The sequence below is a fragment of the Lithobates pipiens genome, unplaced genomic scaffold (genome assembly GCF_037356315.1).
Source record: "Lithobates pipiens isolate NorthernLeopardFrog02 unplaced genomic scaffold, aLitPip1_a1.2 Scaffold_8, whole genome shotgun sequence".
NCBI classification, from domain to species: domain Eukaryota; kingdom Metazoa; phylum Chordata; class Amphibia; order Anura; family Ranidae; genus Lithobates; species Lithobates pipiens.
Window position 1 is genome coordinate 509153099 of NW_027507903.1, and position 22962 is coordinate 509176060.

A 22962-nucleotide genomic window follows, 5' to 3' on the forward strand; every position below is an offset into this window, starting at 1 on the left:
CGGAAATTCCGACGGATTTTGTCCGAAACTGGTGTGCATACACACGGTCGGACAAAGTTATATCCAGCTCTCAAACATTGCTGGTCGCACATTCCGACGGAAAAAGTCCGATGGAGTCTACGCACGGTCGGATTATCCGACAACACGATCCAATCGGACATTTTCTGTCGGAATTTCCGACCATGTGTACAAGGGCTAAAGCCGCGTACACACGGGCGGACTGTATGGCCTACTTAGTCCATCATACAATCCGACGGACAGTCCGTCCTACTTTCGAATGAACGGACTTGACCACACACGGATGCACAAACAGTCCGTCGAAAGCTTGCGCGATGACGTGTACAGCACGTACGACGGGACTTGAAATAGGAAGTCCAATACACAGCAATGCAACCTTTCGCCGTGTAAATCCTCTCTGAGCATGCGCCATTCTTAGTCCGTCGAACTAGCCTACTGACGAGCGGATTGTCCGCTGAAACCAAAGTATGACGGACAGAATTTCGAAAAATCCGAAATACTTAGTACGCCAGACTGCACGCTGAAAAAGTCCGCTGAAGCCCACACACGAGCGGACTGTCCGCTGAAATGTGTTTCGACGGACTAAGTAGGCCATACAGTCCGCCCGTGTGTACGCGGCCTATGATGTATGATAAATGTATATACTACCCACCTTTCATATAAAGGTTTTATCTAGACATGTATACTGCTGAAAAATTAGTTTTTTTTTGTTTTGTTTGTTTTATTCAGGGTTTGTTGTATGGGAAGTGGTTGACAAATATGCTGAATTTTGATGAAAAACCAATTCGGAACGAAACAAATTGCACGTGTCTAGTTTTATATTCAGAAATTGGAGTAAAGCCTTGAAACCTTAAAACAAGGACCCAACACAGGGTCATCCCATTGTCATGACTAGATCTCAAACCTATTTGAAATGTCTGTATGTCATCATTTTAATTGCTTTACACCAGGGAATGCTTTTAACTTCCTCCTTCTTTCAGTGGAAATGCTCTTCGTGTCTTACCACTCCAGTGCTCCAGGGGCGTGTCTGATCAGGTCTGTTAGATTATGGAGAGCACTGGGCAACGTGGTCAGATCTTGGTGACTATTGGACTATCCCATTTAAAGGCCTGTACTCACAGGCTTTGGGCTTGTGTCAATGCCTTCAGTTTGAGGAGCTACTAATGCCATTCAGAATTCACTGACATTGGCATTAGACCTGTACCTGACCCGCTCCAAGGTTCCATTCCCATTGGCTTGTTATGCTTGTGTCTGCAACATCACAGGACCACGCAATTGTCAGTTAACCACTTAAGCCCCGGACCAATTGTCAGCCTAAGGACCAGAGGTCTTTTTACAATTTCGCACTGCACTGCTTTAACTGGTAATTGCGTGGTCATGTAATGTTGTACCCAAACAAAATTTCTGTCCTTTTCTTCCCACAAATAGAGCTTTCTTTTGATGGTATTTTATTGCCTCTGCGATTTTTATTTTTTACGATATAAAAGGAAAAAGACTGAAAATTTTGAAAAAAAAATATATTTTCTACTTTTTGTTATAAGAAAAATCGAATAAGCTCAATTATAGTCATACATTTAGGCCAAAATGTATTCAGCCACATGTCTTTAGTAAAAAAAAATGTCAATAAGCGTATATTTATTGGTTTGCGCAAAAGTTATAGCGTCTACGAACTAGAGTACATTTTCTGGAATTTACACAGCTTTTAATTTATGACTGCCTATCTCACCTCATTTCTTGAGGTGCTAAAATGGCAGGGCAGTACAAACCCCCCTCCCAAATGACCCCATTTTGGAAAGTAGACACCCCAAGGAAATTGCTGAGGGGCATGTTGAACCCATTGAATTTTTTTTTTTTGTCCCAAGTGATTGAATAATGACAAAAAAAATAAAAAGTTTACAAAAAGTTGTCACTAAATGATATATTGCTCACACATGCTATGGGCATAAGTGAAATTACAACCCAAAATAAATTCTGCTGCTTCTCCTGAGTATGGGGATACCACATGTGGGGGACTTTTTGGGAGTCTATCCGCGTACGGCACCCCGAAAACCAATCACTGCCTTCAGGATTTCTAAGGGTGCAAATTTTTGATTTCACTCCTTGCTACCTATCACAGTTTCGAAGGCCATAAAATGCTAAAATAGCACATAACCCCCCCAAATGACCCCATTTTGGAAAGTAGATACCGAAAGCTATTTACTGAGAGGCATGTTGAGTCCATGGAATATTTTATATTTTGCCACAAGTTGTGGGAATATTACAAACTTTTTTTTTTTTGCACAAAGTTGTCGCTAAATGATATATTGCTCACACATGCTATGGGCGTAAGTGAAATTACATCCCAAAATAAACTCTGCTGCTTTTCCTGAGTACGGGGATACCACATGTGGGGACTTTTTTGGAGCCTTGCCTCGTACGGGACCCCGAAAACAAAGCACCGCCTTCAGGATTTAAATATAAAACGCTACCAAAAAAAACTGTTAGCAAACGCAGGGATCAGGCCTGACTCTGCAAACGCTGCAGTTATGTGTTTAGTGTTTTGTAAGTGACAGTGATCGATCAATACTGCACTTGGGTGGGCTGGGCGGAGGGGCAAAACGCAGGTGCTAGCAGGTATCTGGGCTGATCCCGCTAACAATGCGTTTTTTTGGAACCCTAAACTTCTGGGGACGCTAGTATAGATCTGATCAGATATTGATCTGTTCAGATACTATACCACTACGGGAGGTGTATGCTTTGCGCGTGGGTGTTAGCGGTACTGGCACTAACCTAACGCTGCCTGGGGCGACGCAGACCCTGACCCTAAAACCTAATTGATATCACCCGCCGGGAGATCAGGGGGTTAAACCTTTATTGGGTAATAAATGGTGGTGCCCTGATGCTATAAAAACCAAACTAACTAACCAGAGTCACCCGTAACACTTATACGGTGATCACTGGTGAAAGGGTTAATTAGGGGCAATCAGGCGGTTAAAACCTTTATTAGGTAGTATATGGGGGTCCCTGACGCTATATAAAAACCTGTCGGGGAACCTAAATAACTAAATAACTAACTGGCTATCCAGCGTCACCAGTGACACTTATACGGTGATCGCTGGTGAAAGGGTTAACTCTAGGGGCAATCATGGGGTTAAAATCTTTATTAGGTAGTATATGGGGGTACCTAACACTATAAAAACCTGGCAGTGAACCTAAAAAATAACTAGCCACCTAGCGGCACCAGTGACACTAATGCAGCGATCAGAAAAACGATCACTTAGTGACACTGGCAAAAGGGGGTGAAAGGGATACCTGGGGGCAATCAGGGGGTTAAAAACTTTATTAGGTAGTATATGGGGGTCCCTGACGCTATATAAAATCCTGACGAGGAACCTAAATAAATAAATAACTAACCAGCGTCACCAGTGACACTTATACGGTGATCGCTGGTGAAAGGGTTAACTCTTGGGGCAATCAGGGGGTTAAAACCTTTATTGGGTAGTATATGGGGGTACCTAATGCTATAAAAACCGGGCGGTGAACCTAAAAAATAACTAGCTACCTAGCTGCACCAGTGACACTAATGCAGCGATCAGAAAAATGATTGCTTAGTGACATTGGCAAAAGGGGGTGAAAGGGTTAACTCTAGGGGCAATCAGGGGGTTAAAATCTTTATTAAGTACTATATGGGGGTCCCTGACGCTATATAAAAACCTGGTGGTGAACCTAAATAACTAAATAACTAACTGGCTAACCAGCGTCACCAGTGACACTTATACGGTGATCGCTGGTGAAAGGGTTAACTCTAGGGTCAATCAGGGGGTTAAACCTTTATTAGGGGGGGTAGGGGGCTACCCTGGAACTAACACTAACTGCCCTGACAGTTTTTACAGTTACAACTGGCACTAAATGCAGTGATCAGTAAATAAATGATCACTGCAATCAGTGAAACGGTGACTGGGAGGGGGGGGGGTGATTGGGGGGTGGCATGTGTACCTACATGTCAGTGTAGTGTTGGTGCACACTTACTATGTCTTCTCTCCTCGCCGTCCGGTCAAAAAGACAGCCCCAAGGGGAGTGACATCACTTCCTCCTGCCTGTGTTTACACTACACAGGCAGGGGAAGCTTCTCATTCGCCAGGAGCGATCGAGAGGGGATGGCCAGAAACCAACAGCCATCCCCTCATCCCGGATCGCTCCTTAAGCGAAACGAACTGCCGGAGCCAGCGGGAGGGGGTCCGACCCCCCACCCGCTGGAAGGCAGGCACGTACGGGTAGGGTGGTCTCGACGCTATCACGTGACTATTGGGCGCTCGTTTTGCCGGCCGGCATTTAACACTGTTTTAATTGGTTTGTTTGTGAGTATGTTTCTTATGATCTAATAAAACCTTTTGTATGCGGATTTACGCTATGGGAGTTTCTTTTATCCACATTCTATGAGCGATCCTGTTATTGGAGGTCGTTTGGAAGGGTTTGATGCTGTCCTGATTCGATGGTCCCTTGGGAATCTTAATGATATATGCTCAGATTTCCTTATGGTTTGGTAAGCGCACATTCAGATTGTTAACCAGCACAGTGGTGGTGAAGGAAGCCTATACAGAGTATAACTGGAGGAATATCTTCAAGCCAATGGACTGTTGCACTTATTTTTCTTTTCTCTGAGAGCACTTTATTGGGCACGTTTGTTTATTTTATTTTTTTATTTGATGTTTGCACATTTCTATCTTTAAGCACTTTTTAAGTTTACTAATTATATGAATTTATTTATGTTTACATTTATCTATTTGACATTTCAATGAATTTTTCCATTTATTTATTTATTCGATATTTAATATTTATTTTTTGAGTGAAACTGTTTATATATTGTATATGCATTAATTTTGTATATGTATCACAATTGATTTTTATTTGCTTATTCATAGTAGATGGTGGCTGAACTTCGTTAGGGTTTACTATATGGGAGAGCGCGGTTGTAATTTTTATTTTATGTACGGGTACGTGCTTGTGCCCGTACGTGGCATTCTGCCGACGTATAATTACATGCGGCGGTCCTAAAGTGGTTAAAGCGACGCAGTGCCGAATCACAAAAAGTGCTCTGGTCAGGAAGGGTGTAAAATCTTCAGAGGCTGAAGCAGTTAATCGTTGTTATGTAATGTGACAAACCCCAATAAAATTGTATTGAAACAGAAAGAAATATGGAGGTACTGTAAGACTATGGAAATGTAGGCTGTTAGTAGTGTTTATCTGACTTTTTATCTATCTCCATGACTTCAGTAAGGCACAGGTTTACTTTAATGTGCCTGAAATGTATTTTATGTTCATTTATATGGTTCTTGTCTTACATCATATCATTATCAGACACTAACAGACCCATCGGGAACTTCAATACTGGACTCTTTCGCCTCATTCCTGCCCAATTTTCAGCTTTCAGCTCTGTCACAATTTGAATGACAGTTACTCAGCTATGCAACATTATACCTAATAAATGTTTTATCATTTTTTGAGACAGAACCTGTTTTCTTTTTGCTATATAAAAGAAAAATACAGAAAAAATAATTTTTTCTTAGTTTCTGTCATAAAATTTTGCAAATAACTGTTCTCTCTTCATAAACGTAGACCAAGATGTATTCTGCTACATTTATTTGGTATAAAATAATCAAAATCAGTGTACTGTATATTTAGTCTGTGTGAAAGTTATAGAGTCTACAAACTATGATATATATATTTGGAAATTGATCAATCCTGTTGTATTGATGACCTGCCTCATTTCTTGAGGCCCTAAAATGCCAGGACAGCACAAATACTCCCTTTTTTGAAAAATTAAGAAATAAATAACAATTATATTTTTTTTACATACGGGGTTGGACACTTACTGGTGACAGTATGTAAAAAAAAAAATCATATTTAAAAATGTTTTTACAGACTTTTAAATTATTATTATTATTATTATTATTATTTTTTATAATTTGTTTTCTTTTTTTACATACTGTCACCAGAGCAGTATATTGTCAACACAATGACACTGTAATGCTCTAGGGAGGTGATTGTTTTTTTTGTTTTTTTTTACACTACGATTGCTTATCATGGATCACTGTACAATCATTTTTACACTAAGAATGGCATCTAATCATGTGCCATTGTGTACTATTGTGAATGAACACATCTATCACATGGTGCCGGTCTGCTGTGATTGGCCCTGTACCATGTGAGTACTGTGACAAATCAGAGATCACAATAGTACACAATGACTATGAATGACAGCCATTGTTTACAAATGGCATGTGAATGTTGTGATTGGTCACAGGATCACATAGTAACAGGGCCGCACACAGAAGCCTGGCACAACAATCCACTGTGTCTGGTGTATGCAGCGGGTTACATTTCATGCTGCTGCATGGTACCTAGGGCACAAGAGCAAAAGGACATCATCCACCCAGGATAACAAAGCACCCGCCCGGCAGTATTATTTCAATAGGCTGGGTGGGAAGTGGTTAATAAACTACTCCACACACTATTTTCTCAATAACAAAATCCCTTTATCTAGCTACATTTACAAGGCAATATCTGGGTCTGCATGTAAGTCCTTTATGACTACAGAATTAAAATAAGACCCAAGAGTGATATGGAGGAAGATATATTTAGTCTGTGTTTCAAGACTAAACCAATACACGCAAAAACTGAGCCAATCAAATTTCAGAAAAGAAAAAAAAAACAAAAGAAAATAACTTGCTTTCTCCATCAATTTTAGTTCTGGAATGAATATTAACAATGAAACTGTTTTCTTTTTTTTAGTAAAATGTATTTTCAAAAGACAAGAAAACAATACACTGAGATTTCATTTCTATTAAGACTGTCAATTAAATACACAAAAGTAATACACAAGAAATGCAGCAAAATATTTTTTGCTAAACAAAAAAATTATTATATTGTATACCAGTTTATGCAAAAGCGTTTTAATGACATTCACGGCTGAAAATATTTAGGGGCATATTTATAAAGAATGTGACATTCACCAAACATTCACTGCAGATAAATCTTTCTGGTGCATATAGTTTAAATGTCAGTAATTTAATAATTCACTGCATATTTAAAAACATTGATCATGACGATTCACCTGCAGTAATTTTTGGCTAATATCACAAATTACTACTTTATAAATATGTACCAGTTCAGAACTGCAGATATTAGAGTTGAGCCATATTTCCAAAACATAGCTGACTTATTGTGCTGTAATTTCTTAAAGCCCAACTCCAGCCCTAAAATGTTTTCTTTCCCATCACTTTATGTTCTGGTCACAGAAGTGGCTGACATCACAGATCGAGGCCAAGATAGCGACAATGAAGTCAGGATCTGCCCACATGCCTGTTTCGGTCACTCCCGTCCCCTCCACAGCCCAGCATCCCAGTGAGCAGGGGGGGGGGGGGGGCAGACCAGAGAGCAGCGACTGACAGTCACCAGCTCTCTGCTCAGGGAGCTCTTAGAAATTAGCAATCAGCAATGTTTGATCGCTCGGGTCTCAGTGTTAGAGCTGGTGGGGGACCGATGCTGCATCCACCTAGGCAAGTATGAATGTGAAAACAAAAATCCCATACGTCCATTTTAAACTCAGAGGCTGAAAATTGGCTGGTTCAGCAGGAACTGGTTGATTTTCGATCCGTGTGTACAGGCAGCTTCACTCAAACGGTAATGCTGGAAAACTAGCATGCAATCAGTGCTGGCAACCAATGATCAGTGTATTCTAGAGGGAATGAATCTTTGTTCTATGGCCTTTAATAATGCAGAGAGTGATGCTGATGTGATGACATCAGAGCTGCTCTCTGCACTATTCTACAGTGTATACTTGAACCATGAAGAACCATGACAAAGCCCTGCACTCACAGTATGTCCTCGGTCTTCCAGGCTGAGTGATGCTGGACCTCGTTCAGTTTAGAAGACTGAGGAAATTTTGTGGTAGAGAAGAGGTACTGCTTTGGGTAGCTCTAGATTAAAAAGCTGAAAAAAGCCCATATATATATATATATATATATATATATATATATATATATACACACACACATTTTTTATATATATATATATATATATATATATATATATATATATATATATATATACAGGGCATCCGGAAGTATTCACATCGCTTCACTCTTTCCACATTTTGTTATGTTACAGCCTTACTCCAAAATGGATTCAATTAATTATTTTCCTCAAAATTCTACAAACAATACCCCATAATGAAAGAAGTTTTATTAAAAATAAAAAAATAAAAATCACATGTACATGTATTCACAGCCTTTGCCGTGACACTCAAAATTGAGTATAGGTGCATCCTGTTTCCACTGATCATCCCTGAGATGTTTTGACAAATTGATTGGAGTCCACCAGTGGTAAACTAAGTTGATTGGACATGATTTGCAAAGGCACACATCTGTCTATATGAGGTCCCACAGTTAACAGTGTGTGTCAGAACACAAACCGAGCCATGACATCCAAGGAATAGTCTGTAGAAATTAGAGACAGGATTGTATCGAGGTACAGGTCTGGGGAAGGGTACTGAAGCATTTCTGCAGCATTGTATGTTTCAATGAGCACAGTGGCCTCCATCATCAATAAATGGAAAATGTTTGGAACCACCAGGACTCTTCCTAGAGCAGGCCACCCGGGCAAACTGAGCGATTGGGGGAGAAGGGCCTTAGTCAGGGATGTGACCAAGAACCCGATGGTCACTCTGACAGAGCTCCAGCATTTCTCTCTGGAGATAGAAGAACCTTCCAGAAGAACAACCATCTCTGCAGCACCAATCAGGACTGTATGGTAGAGTGGCCAGACAAAAGCCACTACTCAGTAAAAGGCACATAACAGCCCGTCTGGCGTTTGCCAAAAGTCACCTGAAGGACTCACAGACCACAAGAAACAAAATTCTCTGGTCTGATGAAACAAAGATTAAACTCTTTTACCTGAATGGCAAGGGTTGTGTCTGGATAAAACCAGGCACTGCTCATCGCCTGGACAATACCACCCCTACAGTGAAGCATGGTGGTGGCAGCAACATGCTGTTGGGATGTTTTTCAGCAGCGGGAACTGGGAGACTAGTCAGGGTCGAGGTAAAGATGAATGCAGCAATGTACAGAGACATCCTTGATGAAAACCTGCTTCAAAGCACTCTGGACCTCAGACTGGGGCAAAGATTCATCTTTGAACAGGACAAGGACCCTAAGCACACAGCCAAGATAACAAAGGAGTGGCTATGGGACAACTCTGTGAATGTCCTTGAGAGGCCCAGCCAGAGCCCAGACTTCAACCTGATTGAACATCTCTGGAGAGATCTGAAAATGGCTGTGCACCGATGCTCCCCCTCCAACCTGATGGAGCTTGAGAGGTCCTGCAAAGAAGAATGGGAGAAACTGTCCAAAAATAGGAGTGCCAAGCTTATAACACCAAACCTAAAAAGACTTGAGGCTGTAATTGGTGCCAAAGGTGCTTCAAAAAAGTATTGAGCAAAGGCTGTGAATACTTATGTACACAAGATTTTTTTTTGTTTTTTATTTTTAATACATTTGCAAAGATTTCAAACAAACTTTTTTCAAGTTATCATTATGGGGTATTTTTTGTAGAATTTTGAGGAAATAATTAATTTAATCCATTTTGGAATAAGGCTATAAAATAATAAAATGTGGAAAAAAAGTGAAGAGCTGTGAATCCTTTCCGGATGCACTGTATATATAAGGCCCTTTTCACACATCAGTTTCATCAGTTCAGTCACCAGTCATCAGTTTTTCAGTTATTTTCCATGTGTTTTTTTTATTTACTATATATATATATATATATATATATATATATATATATATATATATATATATATATATATATATATATATATATATATATATATATATATAAATGTCTTTACTTCTCCTGCACCTCCCCCACCCCCCCCCCCCCCCCACAGTGACTGGTTTCTCCTAACAACCAATGCAAAAACAAATGAAAAACTGACCATTTTTCAATTTGCATCTATTTTTCGTCCGATCCGTTCTTTTGACAGATGAAAAATAGGGCTTTCATCCATTCAAGAAAACGGATGTTGACGGAAGTGGATGATAATAGATGATCATCCGTTCTTCCATAGGAATGTATTGATGTCCGTTTTTCATCCGTCAATGGATTGATGAAAAACGGGCGAATGGTCCGCGTGTGAAAGGGGTCCAATATATATAGACTGGAGTTTGGCTTTAAGAACTACTATTGGTTATTTGTTATAGCTTATTTAGAGATGTCAGCTCTATTCTTTTTCACAGTGAGTTATTGACCTGGAACTAGTATTTAAGTAATTTAAATCAAAACTCTTGGCTTGCAGGTTTATTTCAGGTCAGTGACTCACTATGCAGTAAAGCATCTGGCCAGCAGCCGGATCACTAAAGAGACTATTCATCTGGTCCTAAGATGTTGCTTCTTTGCTGTTTGAATGGCTGTCGAATCTGGCTCACCAGCAACAATAGTGCATCTCTATACTGGTTTGGCCAGTAAGGGAGCAATGTCGTAGAAGCAGGTGAGTGTTCATGCTCCTCTTTTAACAATACTGTTTGTGGCAAGCCACCAATTACAGGGTTACTAGTTTGACGTGGCCCTTATTTCTGTCTGTACACAACTTTGGCCCAAGCAAAACATGACTCCTGTAGCAAAATGGCTGCCAGTCCGAACCTTTGCTCATTCACAGCCTGCAATTATAAAGCTTCAATAACACAAAAAACTGCAAATTTGAATTTGCCATTATTGCTACTTACTTCTCTGTATTTCTTTTTTTAACCAGCTTTTGCATACAAATAAAGTTTTTATAACAACATTGAAAGCTGCCCTTCCTGTATCCCCAAAGTCACACCGAGAACAGCATGCAACAAGGTAACCTTTATTAAATCTAATAAAAAATAAAACCAGTAAAAAAGAGAACAGTATCAAAGGTGAGGCTGAAAGCACACCACCGATCATAGCTCCGATGTGACAAAAACATGTAGTTTGGCTAGAAACGTGTTCAAGGTCCCATGGCGGAACAGATTCATCTGGATAGTGAGGAGGAAGTCCTGGGGCTCTGTGATTTGATGTTGGAGGGCCACAAGGCCGCTGTGGGAGTTGTCATTTTTTGCGAGGAAATAACCCTTCTCGTTCCCGCTGGTGATGGACAGCTGAATGCTATCGCCCACAATGACATGGGAGGGGCCCATGCGGAAAATGTCGGTGGGGACAGGGACGTTGGTGGGGAAGGATAGGTGGTGGTATGTTATTCTCAGGGGCTGGCTCTGGCACTCACTGTCAAAACAAGCCATGCGCTCGCAGCGGCTGCAAGAAAAGTGAGAGACAAGAACAGAGAAGAATTAGTGCGCATGAAGCAAGCGTGTCAGCCAAGAAGGAGAGATAATAGACTGGTCTTCAGGAGCGGTCTACAAGGGAAACTCTGGATAAGTCATTTTAAAACCTGAATAAGAAACTAAACATTTAGAAGAACACTGTTGGTTTTGCCATTATTTTTAGAAAGCTGAAGAAAAGGATAATGGTGTTACCAAGGCCAACTAGTCAAGTGTTAGACCCACTCAGACTGTTGGTTAATGGTTGACACGCATTTTGTTAAAGTGGAAGTAAACCCATCGATTTAAACAGTTTCAAAAAACACTATGCCGGGAATGCTAACTGCACATTGGCTGTGCTCTCAACCAAACTGTCAAGCCACCCTATGGCTGGTGTCATAACGGATCACATGTGCAGCACCGTGGCAGCTGAAGATTAAACAGAGGCAAAGATGGCAACTTCCGTGGATGAAAACGATAGGGGAGTTTACTTCCACTTTAAAGAGACCATGTCAGGTCTCCAATCAAATGAAACTACTAATGTCGGCAACAGGGAACAATCACAGTCTGAGGCTGATGATGAGAAGTTTCCTTCCTTCAAACACGTCCCCTGTGTCCTCTGGCCAGGCAAGCTTGCATAGTGTTCCAAATACTACCCTTCTATGGCTTGCTTTTTAACACTTTTCTGGTGAATCTTTTTCAATTGTATTGATGGCTCTGAAGATCATTCATCATGGTTTAAGTGCTATATTATCCCGAGTTCCCCCTTTTGCAGTACCTGGCACCTGAATAAAATGACGGTAGTCAATTTTTTTGAAAGAGAATGCAGCCAGCTAGTTGGCTAGGGACTAGTGACATCACTGGGTCTTATTTGAAAAAAAAAAAGAAGTCAAACTGTTTCCTTCAAAAAATAAACACAGATACTGATCAGATTCCTTGAACCAGTTTGTAAAATTCAGACCCTTTAAAAAGTTGCGATTCACACGCCATTTTGAATAATTAAATTACCTCAGTGATGTCACTAGTGAACTGACAGGCTCCAATATCACCTCAGGCCATAAAATGTCTCTCAGCTTCTGTTTATAGGCAACTTGCGCTCTACAAGTCCAGTTCATAGGGATATGTATAAAAGTTACGTTAATTAGTAAATTAGATTAATTAGGTTTTCAGATATCCCTATAACCTGACTTGTCGGCAGGCCTTGAAAACTGAGCAATCAATTGGATGTTAATGCGGAAGCCACACCACCAACACACTGCACAAATGAACAAACCACACAAATACATTTGAATGCCACACATATCGCAGGAATAGGCAGCGTTCTGCAAATCAGCACTTCCTGAACTACCAAATGACTGCAAAATCCACAGGCCTGCCAGGATATTCAGCAGCCATTTTATTCTTCAGCAGCCATGTCACTGAGGCATCTTCAGGCTAACGGATCAACAATGTTCTCTAAACCATGTCTGGGACTTTAGATTTAAACTGTACCATCTCATGAAGAAGAAAAAACGTTTCAAAGAACGTTTATATTATATTACAGATATCAGCATACTGAGGCAACCATTTTGTTGGTTAAACCATTCTACCAAATGATGCAATCACAATTTATTGGGAAGCAGTAAAGTCTTAAAACTTTCTCATAGATAAGCTGAACATGGTTTCAGTGTTCAAAACCTCTTATTTATTTTATAGGTAAAGCTATGCAATGGTTTTTAAATATTTTGCAACCAACATTATACAAATGATGTCATAAATAGTTTTAATTGCAAGCAAAGAAAGTCAGTGCAGCTTTTTTTATCAAATGATGCTTCTTGGATTCAAACGTTTGCACTTGAGCAGCATTGCATTTGAATAGAAAAGAAACCCAGCTTGTCAAAAATCCAATCATGTGTTAAGGATTAAAATAAAACAGTTGTAAAGGGGCTGCGCAAACTGTTGGCGCTATATAAATCCTGTATAATAATAATAATCTGCTTCAAATGACTGGATGTTTGAACCGGACATAAGCACTTTTCACTCACCTTCTGAATTCACTGGCCATGTAAAGAAACCATGAATTTATGGCCAGGAATCGTATGATTAATATTTAATTAATAATAACTGCCACCACAAGGTCAGTTATACACAATGGAACCCATAAAAGAAGGCGCTCTATACTTACCTTTCTGGTGGTATTTGAACACTATCAGAATGCTCCCCAGTCCCCAGTTGCCACAAGAATTCAAAACTCCTGCTGCACACAGTGGTTCCACCTGCCGTCTCATATATCACTACAGGATGTTTAAGTCACCAAGAAGAACCACGGTGTGCGATGGGGGAAACAAATATTTGGCTTGGGGAATGCGCGCACTGAACAAGGAATACTCGCCGCTCCCGGTGAGATCTAGAAGCCTAATGGAACTGGTGGGTGCCCACCCCGGCTCGCCTCTGCAGACAATGAATAAAAAGAAATGGCTGCACATCACAGTAATGATCCAAGATCCTTTATTGGACATCCCAAGTAACACCACAGGACCAGAATGCCTAATGATTAAGCACAGTTGAACTGTGTGAAATGCGTCTACCAGGCATTCTGGTCCTGTGGTATTACTTGTGATGTCCAATAAAGGATCTTGGATCATTACTGTGGTGTGAAGCCATTTTTTTTTTATTCATGGGAATGCGTGCGCTGGGAGGGGAGCAGCTATGCAATAGCATTTTAAGACATAAGCTAACAAAATGTTAAGTATATTCTTTCTCTAGGTAGTGCTTCTGCAATGATCCAGCAATGGATCACTAAAGCAGTGATCTACTGCTGCAGAAGGAAGCTTTTTCTGCTGCATTAGTTCTCTCCTGGTCTCCATACTAAAAGTATGTGCCGTGACACTACATGCATGCTACAGGCTGCCATGACATCACGTCTGTTACAGATCACCGTTATGTCATATGCCTGCACACAGACCACTATGATGTCACATGCCTGCTGCAGACCACCATAACATCACATGCTTGCTACAGACCACCATGGTCTTACATGCCTTTTACAAGCTGCTGCTATGGAAGGTTGAGGAGCTGATTGTTACACATCCTGGTCTTATCAATGGGCCCCAGCCTTCACCGAAAGCCTGTAGTTCCAGTGTAGTTGTAGTTCGCCAAACAGTGATACAGAAAACAGATGCTGTCCCAGCACTATCTATTCCAGAGGTTGAAAACCAAAATCAGTAACAGCAGTCCTCTCATATCATGTTACTTTTAAAATGTACATATACTGTAGGGAAAGCTTCTTTTTTTGGGGGGGATTAAAAAAAATGGATTAAGGAAGTAAGGAAGGATTAGACTTCTGCAGTTTAGAGCTATAAATTATTGTAATTCTCATCACGTTTTCTTTCAGTGACAGTGATCACCAGAACAGATGGAGAGAGTGAATCTCCCCAGTGGGGACAAAGACAACACTATAAAGCTTACAGGTATTCTAACATCCCCTGCTTTATTCAAAAGAAAACTAAATATTGGCTATGGATACATTTTAATGTAAAGAAGATAAATTAGGCTTTACTTACGATTCAGTGGCTTTGCGGTAATTCTTGGGGCATTCAAATGACAAGCACCTGAACCCTCCTTGAATGTTGAAGCAGGTCTCAGTTCCGCTGCAGTTGTGTGTTCCTGTCACACATTCATCCACATCTGGGAAATAAAGACAATATTACAGGAAATTGTCACCTGCAGTTCAGGTCAATAATTAAAAATGTACCTACTATAACTGGAAAATGCAAAATCTGATGCAGCTGTCCATGGTAGCCAATCAGCTTATAATTTTCAGCTTGTTCAATTAAGCTTTGGCAAAAAAAAGCTGGAAACCGATTAGAGCTTTACCAAATTTTGCACTCCAGTTTTAGTAAAGCAACCCCAAGTGACTACAAGAGATTCCTTTGCTCCCTGGCTCTCTACATGTATAATTTAATAAAAAAAATAATTTAATTACCTTAATAATTTAACGTGTATAATTTAATTAAAATAGTTAAACTTAAAGTGGAACAAAAGCAGTCAAAAAATAAAAGCAAACAAAAGCAACAAAGGAATTAAAGGTTAACTCTAGCTAACAGTTTATGATACCATTTTTTGCCACCACAAATTTATAACCTACTCCCCAACTTATGTTTAAAATGAAATACCTACATATTAAACAGAAAAGTAATTTTTTTTTGTGTGTATTTTGTTATAGCATAATTTCTGCTCTATACAATTTAACACAAACTCTGTAAGCAAGTCTCCATCTAGTGGCCATAACTAGTTATACAGGAAAAAATGATTTACCTTGACAGTTGCGACCATTGGGCGCCAGTGTGTATCCAGTGAGAGGGCAGGTACATCGGAAGCTTCCAGGAACGTTATTGCAGCGGTATGAACAAATGTGGCCCCCAGTTGGCAAAGCGCATTCATCAATGTCTGGAATGACAATAAAAATAGTGTATTGTTTAAAATAACATACTGGACCAGCACCATGATACTCTAGGCTTAAGGTAAAACCTGTCATAAGAGAAGGATGCTGCTATTGTTTATTATCTTCAGAAATTGTTATTTGCTTGGCTGTTATGTTGGAGACAATGGTCATCAGGACACAAGAAGAGAGTGAATCTCCCCAGTGGGGACACAGACAGCAATAAAAAGCTGACAGGGGTTCTAATGCTTCACCACTCTATCCAAAATAAGAATAAAAAAATAAATAAAAACAAACTGGCTTTAGATATACTTATTATATAGCCCTCAGCTCAGTATTTTTTGTGAGAAAATCTATTATAGTGTCAGGTCTATGATCCTAACTGACTGTCAGGAAAACCCTTCCCACGGACCTCTGAGTGGTGTAAGACGCAGAAGATCACCTGTGCGCAAGAAGAGCGTTATTGCAATCGGCGGCGCGCGCGTGCGCTCGCACGCGGGAGCGTGCGCGGCCGTTTTGACGGCAATTGGCGCCAATGGCTCTATTTAAAGGGGATCTTTGCCTTCCCCCGACTTTTGGCTTCCTAACCTGACTACTCTTCTGGATTTAGTTTTGGTACCTGATCTGCTTGCCTGTGCTTGACCCGGATTGTTGAACTACTCTGCTACCCGCCAGTCTCCTGTTTACTGTTGCTGGACTACAGAACACCTCCCGGATCTCCACCGTACCCGGCTGTTGCCTTCCGCTGTGCTCTGTTGCCTCTTACCTCCTGCTGCTGGACTACAGGACTCCTCCCGCTGTCCGCTGTATCCTGCTGTCACCTGCATTCTGCTGCTGGACTACAGGACTCCTCCCGCTGTCCGCTGTATCCTGCTGTCACCTGCATTCCGCTGCTGGGCTACAGGACACCTCCCATTACCAACGGTCTCCTGCCTTCTACACCGGCCATCCAGGCAGTCGCTTGTGCTCCTTTGTGCTCCCGAGCCCCTGTCATCTCTATCAGGGCCTCCCGAGTCAGAGGTTTACGAGAGGCCGCTCCCTGCATTCCGGGCTCTGCCTTAAGGTATGTGACACTGACATAATCTAAGCTGAGACAGATTATTTTTTAGGGTAGATGCAAGGTATATTGGCAGCAGATCCCCCAACCTTACTGAAATTATTGTTGGGCTCAGGAATATAACTCTCTTAACAGCCTAATTTTTGCTTTTAACTGGAAATATTGCACTGGGAAGACAAAGTTTCCAACTAAGTATCTTTTTTTTCAATCAGTTTTTATTTTCAGCTTTTAATGTGCACATAGGCACAAAACAACACATAGATAGACATTACAGTTGAACAAGTAACAATAATTGTACAAGCATTGCAATACAACACAACCATGAAAAAACAGGTTGTTAAAAAAATAACAGATGAACAACTCATAGGGGTTGATTTACTAAAGGCAAATTGATGGGGGATGATTTACTAAAGGCAAAAAGAGTTGCTCCAGAGTATAGTAAATGAGCAGAAACTCTGCTGACTTCCATCACCCACTTGCAATCAAAAATGCTGTTCTTTATTTCTCCTTGCATATGATTGAGTATTCTTTACAAAGTGAAATGTTACTGTATTTACATTTACTAAGAAAAAAGAGTGCAACTGCACCTGCAGTGTGCACAGTCTATTTGCCTTTAGTAAATTCACCCCCCAGAAAGCAGGCATAAACAGTATATACAATTAAAGTGGTCCTAAAGGCTAAACATTTTTTACTTTAATGTTTCCCCTGCATTAAGATAAAAAATGAATAGGAAGCAAGATCACCCTCCCCCTCCTTACACTTACCTGAGCCCTCACTCGATCCAGCACTGTGCCTATCTTCTGTAGCTGCTCTTTCCACTCTCACAGGCTTTTCTAGGTCAACAGCCAATGAGTGGTAGGTGGGGCTGAGCCACGCTGTCTGTGTCTATGTATGAAATCCCACAGGTGTGCCACCCTAGGAAGTGGCTTCCTAGGGTGGCACACCAAGAAGAGGAAGAGCGCCAGCAGGGGGACTTCAAAAGAGGAGGATCAGAACTTCTCTGTGCAACTCTATTGCACAAGGCAGGTAAGTATAACATGGCTGTTATTTAAAAAATAAACTTTACAATTTTAAAATATGCAATGGTAGTGAATAACTAGAGGATACCAAAGTGCATAACTTTTATGTCTAGCCTCAAAAAGACCCAGACACCTCTTTGTGTCACATTCTTGTGTGTACACTCCTTGTCTCAGAAGGATAACCTAGGTCACCCCCAGCCTCATGCCAGTGGTTCCAAATTAGATCATATTTTTTAAGGGAGCCCCTCTGTTCATAAGGGATTTTTTTCAAACGCTCTCACTATCAGCTTATTGAGTTTAGCGATCCAGCCTCGTTATGTAGAAGTAACAGTAGTGACCCATCTAAGTACAATAATACTACGTGCAGCAAATAATGATAATTGCCCCACAATATTGGTGAAAGCATTAAGGTCATGGTATCCAAATATACAAGGAAGTGGGTCATTAGGAATGGAAACACCATAAGGATTACTGATAGAGGTAAATCAGATTGTCTGGGGAAGCCCCACGCCTAACACATTCTGGGGAGTCTCAACCAATGGTATGCAAGAAAGCTGGGGTTCTATAAGCCTGGTGGAAAATTAAAAATTGTGTCATTTCATGAGAGGGGGGACAAAGAAACCAAGATAACGTTCTGAAGAATTTCCTCCCAGATTTCTCCAGGAAGGCTTCCCTAAATCTTCCTCCCATCTTACAACTCAGTATCTTACCTTCACAGGTGATTCCATCCACATCACTCAGTTGGTAGCCCCTGCGGCAGTAACACTGGTATGAACCGTAGACGTTGGCACATTCCTGACTGCAAGGGTTGCTGGAGCATTCATCCACATCTAGAGGGTAATGACACTTAGTTATCAACATAATGTACTCCATACATATACTGTACTTATTGCACAATCCATCCCCTTGTTTCAAGCTAAGCAGCCCTTTGAAAAACACACAGGATGTCTCATATTTTCATCCACAATGCAATGCAAAATTTGATTGGCTGTCTTTGCTGAAAAAGATTTAAAACAGATAAAGAGTTCCAGGCAGCCAGTTAGAAAAGTGTCATCAAGAAAAGCTCTCTGTGCATTGCACAATGCTTGTAAGGGATAACTTACACCCCTCTCAAAAGACAATTTAGCTGGAAGAACGGTAATCCGGTCACCCTGCGAAACCATTTAAAAGTGCCATTCAAATGGTCATAAGTTATTAAGTAATATACGCTACAAGCTGAACTTCAGAAAACTCCTCAGAAGGCTAAAAAGACACCAAAGAATGCTTCCATTTGATTATCATCAATAACTTCAGACTGGTGATTCACTACTGCAGATAACATTTTTGTTGAGGAGACATGATGTAATTTTAAAAATATACTGTATTTCCAATGAGTCTAAGTCCTTCTTGGATATTTTTCTATAAATAAATGTTTTCAAAAGCAGCTCCAGGCAGATACAAAATACACATATTAATGCAGCTCTGCAACTCAACAGACTATCTGTTAAACTAACCATACACTATACAATCTGACTGCATGATCTCCTTTAGATTTACCATCCACTATGTAGTGCAAGGGCCTGTCTGATTTGGTAAAAAATAAACAATGTAATGGATTGGATTGTTTGGGTCTGTCCTCATCTTGCACAGATTTGGTAAATATAATGGTGACCAAACACGTAACAATCTGATCAAATGATTCTTCACAGAATCAGATAATATGATTGGATCTATAAATTATTAAAAAGACAAATACTGTGTCATTGATTGATTTACTGCAAAACTGATCAGTTTAATCAAAATTATTCTGATCAGTTTAGACAAACAATTGTAGGGAAGTGCAATAAGGTTGTGACACAGAGTTACCTAAAAAACGTTGGATCACTGGAACAAGCCATATATTTTTACCAATGCTGAGAACAGTACCCTCTTGATACATCCTCCTCCTACACAGAAGTGTAAGGCTCGGTTCACACCTAATGCCGATGCGGCTCACAGCAGGGGTCCTGTGTGCGTCCTGGTTCACTGTTTCAGGTCCGATTTCAGCCCAAATTTTCGGCTGAATTCGGACCTAAAATTAACCAAAAGACGCAGAGGGCTCCTGTGCAAATTTGCATCGGAGCCACATCAGAGATATGTGAACCAGCTCCATAGAGATCCATTCACATTCCCCTGTTATTGCGAATTGGATGCGAGGAATCCGCATCCAATTTGCAACAGTGTGAACCCGGCCTAAAGGATCAGGCCCACTTGGGGAGAGATTTTTCAACAAGCAGCAGATCTACCTCTGCAATAATGATTGTCTCTGACTGCTGCTAATCAAAGTTCCTGGAAACAGCCAGCCTTCTGCTTTTTTATGAACCCATAATGTCTCATTGACTTCTGATATAATCAGTTTCTCTTCATTGACAGTTATGTATCCTATAATGTACAAGTGTCTTACCTTCACAGTTTCTGCCATCAATAGCCAGCCTAAATCCAGTGGTGCAGCTGCAATAGAAGGAGCCGGCAGTGTTCTCACACTTGTGGGCACAAATACGGCCAGAGTAGCCCCGACACTCATTAATATCTGGAGATAAAAGATCAATGAACATACTGTAATTGCAGAACATGTGCAGCTACCACACTAAAGTGAACAGAAAGGTGAAATGGTGAATAGCTCTTGCCTGGCAAAGCTTAGTTCAGTTTTCACCAGGGACACTGCACAGATTGCAAAAAAAAAATATATATATATATATATATATATATATATATATATATATATATATAAAATCAATTTTCCTGGTATCTTTCTGTATGGCAAAAATTATGTGCACACTCCTCAAAATCAATGAACTGCAAAATGTCAGCTCCATAAAAGCCTGCATGCAGCCCTATCCTCAACCCTACTGAACACCTTTGGGATGAATTGGAACAATTGTGAGCCAGGTATTCTCATGCAACATCAGTATCTTACCCCACAAATTCCCACAAACACACCCCAAACACTTGTGAAAAGTCTTCCCCGAAGAATGGAGGCTGTTACAGCCACAAAGGGGATAGATAATCTCCATATTATTGGCCATGGTTTTGGAATGGAATGTCCAACAAGTTCATATAGGTGTGAATAGTCAGGTGTCCCAAAACATTTGGCCATATAGTGTACATTCCTCCAGAAAAGAGAAAAACAATTCCACCCATTCATTCAAAAAGGAATTCTTTAGTTATTTGAAACCATCAGCTCATTAATTTTTGGGGATGTTCGAAATCCAAGAGCTTATCTTAAATTGGGTCTGCACTGCAGTTCTGCCATAAATATCTGTTCAGTTCAAATTGGCAATACTTTTCTAACATCGATTTAGCTATTACACTATTGCTTCATTGGATGTGTTACACATCAGCCACATCCAGATATTGAATTTGTCACACCTGGAAATGTAAAAATGTAGGATTTCCAAAAAATATAAGTCACTTATTACATTTAATCTCTATTTAACCCCTAAATCAAACATCTAGACTTGATCTATGAAGCCCAAGCCCAGCCAAATATGTTTTTCAACTTTGAGTAAGGAAAGGAAAGGGTTCAAACCCATGGGAGTTATGTGCCCACTGGGGAGATTTTCCTTCACTTCCCATCCTGCCATCATAGTGTCAATGAGACAAAAAATGATGAGAAAACTCTACAGTTAGACCAGGGACAGCAAATGTGAAAAAGTTTATTTTAAGTATGTGGGAAATAGAAGAACTTCTGTCAGAAGTTTGCTGCTGTGTATAATTTCCTATTCTATTGATACCTGCTCCCCTCATTTCTTATTTTGCTGTCACTGGGACAAAAAAAGAGAGGAATTCTTCTAATGCGGGACACAGATGGCTTTAAAACCTTGACAGAGACTCCAGAAAAAAATAAAAAATGAATATAAATGGGCTTTAGGAACATGTGAGTAACAAAATCATGAATATGACCTCATATAACCCTTTTGCAATCCCTCTTCAGCATAGCTCAGACTAGGAGAGGATGAAGCAGCACAAGATGCCAGTCAGTTTATCTGTGTGCCTGAAGTTCCGCTTTAACAGAAACGTGCCATTTGGCTGGCAGGTGCCTGTCTAAAAACTCCAGTTTTTGGGATGCACCATATAGTTTAGCTTTATAGTGAAACTCCAGGCAAAATGCAAAATTTACAGAGATGAGTATCATGCTTGTATTACACAACATATAAACCTGCTATTAAGACTAGTCCCATCATTCCCAAGTATTTACCTGTTGATCCTGCCTGTGCTATAATTATCCCCATATTACTTGTTGAGGACCAACAACATTATGCTAGCATTGCCAAATTTGCAGCATTGTCAGTTCTCTTATGTATTTCTCCCCATTTGTCTATGCGGTGATGTCATGTCACCACATCCATCCTAGAGGCGTTGTCAGTAGAAACAGTGATAAGTGAGCAATGAAAGAGTGGCGACATATGCGTAAATCCCACCTACTTCCCTGAAAGGCAACAGCCCTGGCAAGATATTGGCGGTCATGTCACCGCTAAAGATAAATAATAAAAATAGGTATGTAGAAGACTTAATTACTACAAAAAAAAAACAAGGATCGCTGAATAGAATTGCATCAAATGTGTGTTAGCGTAGGCTTGCCTGTCTAAAAATTAAGCACATTTTTTCTACATGAATGGACATTTTTGCTGGACATGATGATGGCGTACTGGATTATGGGTAGTCAGTATAAACTCACCAACACATGTCCTGCTCAAGGTGTCAAAGTGGTATCCTGCCCGGCAGTCACACCGATAAGATCCAGGAACATTCAAACATGTGTGCCCATCTCCGCAGGGATTCTGACTGCTTGAACACTCATTTATATCTGTGAGTTAAAGCAGATTATATGCAACAGGGTAAATACAAACAGATTGAAATTGAGACACCGGGATTCATAAATACTGTACAATCTCAAGCAATCACCAGGAATTAATCCACCCACAAGTTTGATTGATCACAATAATTTGGTGTCCTGTGAATTGGCAACTGGAAAATACATTGACTATGGAATAAAAATCTATGACAATTAATTTTTTTAAAGAAATCTGATTTTTTTCCACTCTGGCACTCATTAATACGCTGTCAAGCATTGTTGTGTACTGCAGCTCCAAAATGGGGCAAGTCAATTTTTCT

At 40.4% G+C, this 22962-nt stretch overlaps 1 protein-coding gene across 2 annotated transcripts in view; it reads right to left on the bottom strand.

Annotated features, from left to right (window-relative positions):
• Positions 1-22962, bottom strand: part of FBLN1 (fibulin 1) — a 171999-nt gene that overhangs the window by 65543 nt on the left and 83494 nt on the right. Inside the window, exons 10-15 of one of the 2 annotated variants that reach the window (XM_077469355.1) lie at positions 22526-22654; positions 20252-20377; positions 18540-18659; positions 15630-15761; positions 14876-14999; positions 10885-11328 (exon numbers count right to left, since the gene is read on the bottom strand). In XM_077469355.1, coding sequence (XP_077325481.1) covers positions 10977-11328; positions 14876-14999; positions 15630-15761; positions 18540-18659; positions 20252-20377; positions 22526-22654 — 983 coding nt within the window. In that variant the 3' untranslated portion in view covers positions 10885-10976. Of the gene's footprint in view, positions 1-10884; positions 11329-14875; positions 15000-15629; positions 15762-18539; positions 18660-20251; positions 20378-22525; positions 22655-22962 lie in introns of those variants that run through there. The other variant, XM_077469354.1, reaches the window with a different exon arrangement.